Genomic DNA, 2,949 nt, shown 5'->3' with positions numbered 1-2,949 from the left:
CTTTCCCTAGAGCATCATCTTGGGTCTTGACCCAGGTCCCACTAACAGCAGTGGACAATCTCCTGTGGCCTCTACTTAGTTTTGCATTGGCATAGTATTACAGTTTTACTTTCCGTGCTTGGTTTTCAGCGGGTGAATTTCCTCCCTTTGAAAGGATTTGTTACACCTCCTTTTAAAGCAGGGAAATGTTGCTGTACAATCACAGGGATGTCTGGGGTTGCATCAAAATCTATTTTTAATTCATTCAGTTTTAACAGACTGGACTTCAGTGCAGTAAATTATTTTGGCTGCCATTATTTTTATTCCCAAGATACTCTGGTCCATGTTAGATGTTGCATCTTCCTCTGATCCTTGCAGAGAAGGGTGTTTTACATTAGCCCCTTTTTATCGGTCACAGCATGAATTTGAGTTTGTAAATTTTTCTTTACTTTAGGGGACTTTAGAAAAGAAAAAAAAAAGTTGCTTGTAATGAAGGTGAAGAGTAAATCCTGTGAATTGTCTACACTTTAGCAAAAAAACCCCCAAAAACTAATGTAGAGATTAGTAGGATATTCCAGTTATCACTTGGGATTTTGCCCCTTTTCTTTTCCCAGTGATGCCAGCACTTGCAGCACTATTATATGGAACAAGTATCTTGGCAGGAGATTGGATATGAGGTGATAAATAGGCCTCCTCCATCTTTAGTCTCTGACTAACCAACCCATCCACGCCTTTTCCTATCTTTTACAACTTGCCATTTGTTCCCTAAAAGCTGGGCAGGAGTCTGGGAGCAGTATAGACTTGATTCTTGGTCTTTGTGCTGTTAGAAGCATGCTCTTCCCAGAAACGGTGCCTTAATAACCAATCCTGTCTTGCTTTTGCAGAAAAAAAAGACACAGTCTTGCGTCAGGTGCGATTGGATCCTTGTGACCTGCAGCCCATCTTTGATGACATGCTTCACATCCTAAATCCTGAGGAGCTCCTTGTGATAGAAGAGATTCCACAGGCAGAGGACAAGCTGGATAGGCTTTTTGAGATTGCTGGGGTCAAGAGCCAGGAAGCCAGCCAAACACTCCTGGACTCTGTGTATAGCCACCTTCCTGATCTGTTGTAGACTTTGGTCACCGCGCACTCTGAATATTGCTAGTACTAGCTTGGCACTTGTTCGAGGTGGTTGACAACATGCAGGCAGGTGTTTGATAGAATTACATGGCCAGTATTTTCTTCAAGGTCTCTTGGGTTTTGGGTGGGGGCAGTTTACAGACATTGCACCTTTCATCCTTAACTTTGTTGCAGAATTAAAATCTTGGCTGCTGCCCCCAGGCCCTTCTGAGTGACCTTTTTCTGTTCTCATTCCGCTCAATCGTTTTATGCACTTTAAAAATGCAGTTAATTAACTAAAGACCACAAATCCAGCATAATGTATGTCTGGAAGCTGGAACTGTTTTAACCCATTTTTGGTTTGATCAGATGTCTTATTTTGAGGTACCTCTCCTCGTCATACATCTTTTATCCCTCATGCCCCCTGCGCCTCAGTGGTGAATGGGAAAGCGTGCAAAGTGAATGTCGCTGTTGGTTGCTTTCTCTCCTGGTATCTCGCTTTTCTTTTCTTTTTTCTTCAGTTGACTTTTTTTTAATGTACTGTTGTATAGGTCCTATTCATTGCTCAGATTTTACTAGCACAGGTATTTATTGTATGGTTTTTCACCTGGACAATGCATAGAATGCTTGATTTACTTGTGCTCCTGTAAGCTAAAGCAGAAATGTGTTTGAAAGACATGAAAAAGGTTTAATTCCTCCGGCCTTCAGGATTGACGTAACGCAGTCCTTCTGGCCTGCAGCCGAATGTAACGCAAGCAAGGAGCATCTCGCCTTGCCACTTGTACGTGCAGCAGGCCCGTTTCTGAAACGTCTTGATCAGCACTGGTGCTGGACTCTGGAAGGTGAAGGAAAACCCTGGTGGTACCACCCTTCTCGTGATCATAAAACTTAACAAGCTCTGCTTTTTACACTCGTGTCTCTTGGTTTTTTTTTATACAGACGTGGCCACTAGGTTAGGTTCCAAAGACCTTGCCTGGTCTGAATTGTCTCTTCATTTTTTTTTTTATTTAAAAACTGAAAAAGGCTGCATTGTAAGAATTCTGTCTTATTATATTTGCAACGGTTATGCTCCCATATGAACTGTCCGTAATATGCTCAGTTTGAAAAATTATAATACAAAGGTGGCATCTGCTACCTCCGGGGTGGGGTGGGGAGGGGGAATGACATTGAGAAATTGCCTTCCGGTGTACTAATTTATTAATAAATACTAGGTGTTTGTTACTTGGCATGCTTTGGTGTTAATCTCCTTACTGCTTCACTGCGCTCGTTGGATCCCTTGACCTTGCTGATCTCAACCAAATGGGGAGAACCTGTTTTGGGAAGCCCCGGTCTTGAACTGGGATCTTGATGCGAGACTGGTGCTAAGGGGGCTGAGGCTATAGAAAATGTGTGTAGGTGCAAGAGTAGGTCTTGGATGCCAGGGGCAACTGCACTCCATTGGTGCCTGTTGCACACATCCATCATGGGTATTTCATTTGTGCCACCACTGTAAGACCAGTGTAGGGCACAGGGGAAGCAGCAAAGGCAGAGATGCACGCTTCTGACCTAGGCTCATATTGCTCCGGGCTCTCCGTTTTCTCACAGTTACTCCCCAGTATGAGATGTTTGTTTAGGTTTTGTATTGGCCTGTGGCTGAGTTTCAGCTTTCGAAGACTGGATAGAGATTTTAAGGCTAGATTGGGCTCTCCTAGGGAGGCCTAGAGGCTCAGATGAAGTTGACCTTTCACAGATTAAAATGAATCTGAAACCCGTGCACCCCAGACCCCTGAAGTCTCTGGTTGTGTAGCAGAGCAGGGGTTGCAGAGACCAGTGCTGGTGGGATAAGCCTGTAGGGGAGACGGTGGTCTTGATCTAGGATTAGTGCTTCCA

The 2,949-nt window shown here is 43.9% G+C and overlaps 1 protein-coding gene across 1 annotated transcript in view; it reads left to right on the top strand.

Moving 5' to 3' along the window:
- The window catches only part of TNFRSF21 (TNF receptor superfamily member 21), a 52,324-nt gene extending 50,125 nt beyond the window's left edge, over nucleotides 1-2,199 (top strand). Inside the window, exon 6 of the mRNA XM_014525514.2 lies at nucleotides 864-2,199. Within this exon, the coding sequence (XP_014381000.1) occupies nucleotides 864-1,093 (230 nt within the window). The 3' untranslated portion in view covers nucleotides 1,094-2,199. The remainder of the gene's footprint in view (nucleotides 1-863) is intronic.
- The last annotated feature ends 750 nt before the right edge of the window (nucleotides 2,200-2,949 follow it).

The sequence above is a fragment of the Alligator sinensis genome, unplaced genomic scaffold (assembly GCF_000455745.1).
Source record: "Alligator sinensis unplaced genomic scaffold, ASM45574v1 scaffold1666_1, whole genome shotgun sequence".
NCBI classification, from domain to species: Eukaryota; Metazoa; Chordata; order Crocodylia; family Alligatoridae; genus Alligator; species Alligator sinensis.
The sequence above is the reverse complement of the archived record's forward strand: the minus strand, read 5'-3'. Positions and strand labels throughout refer to the sequence as shown.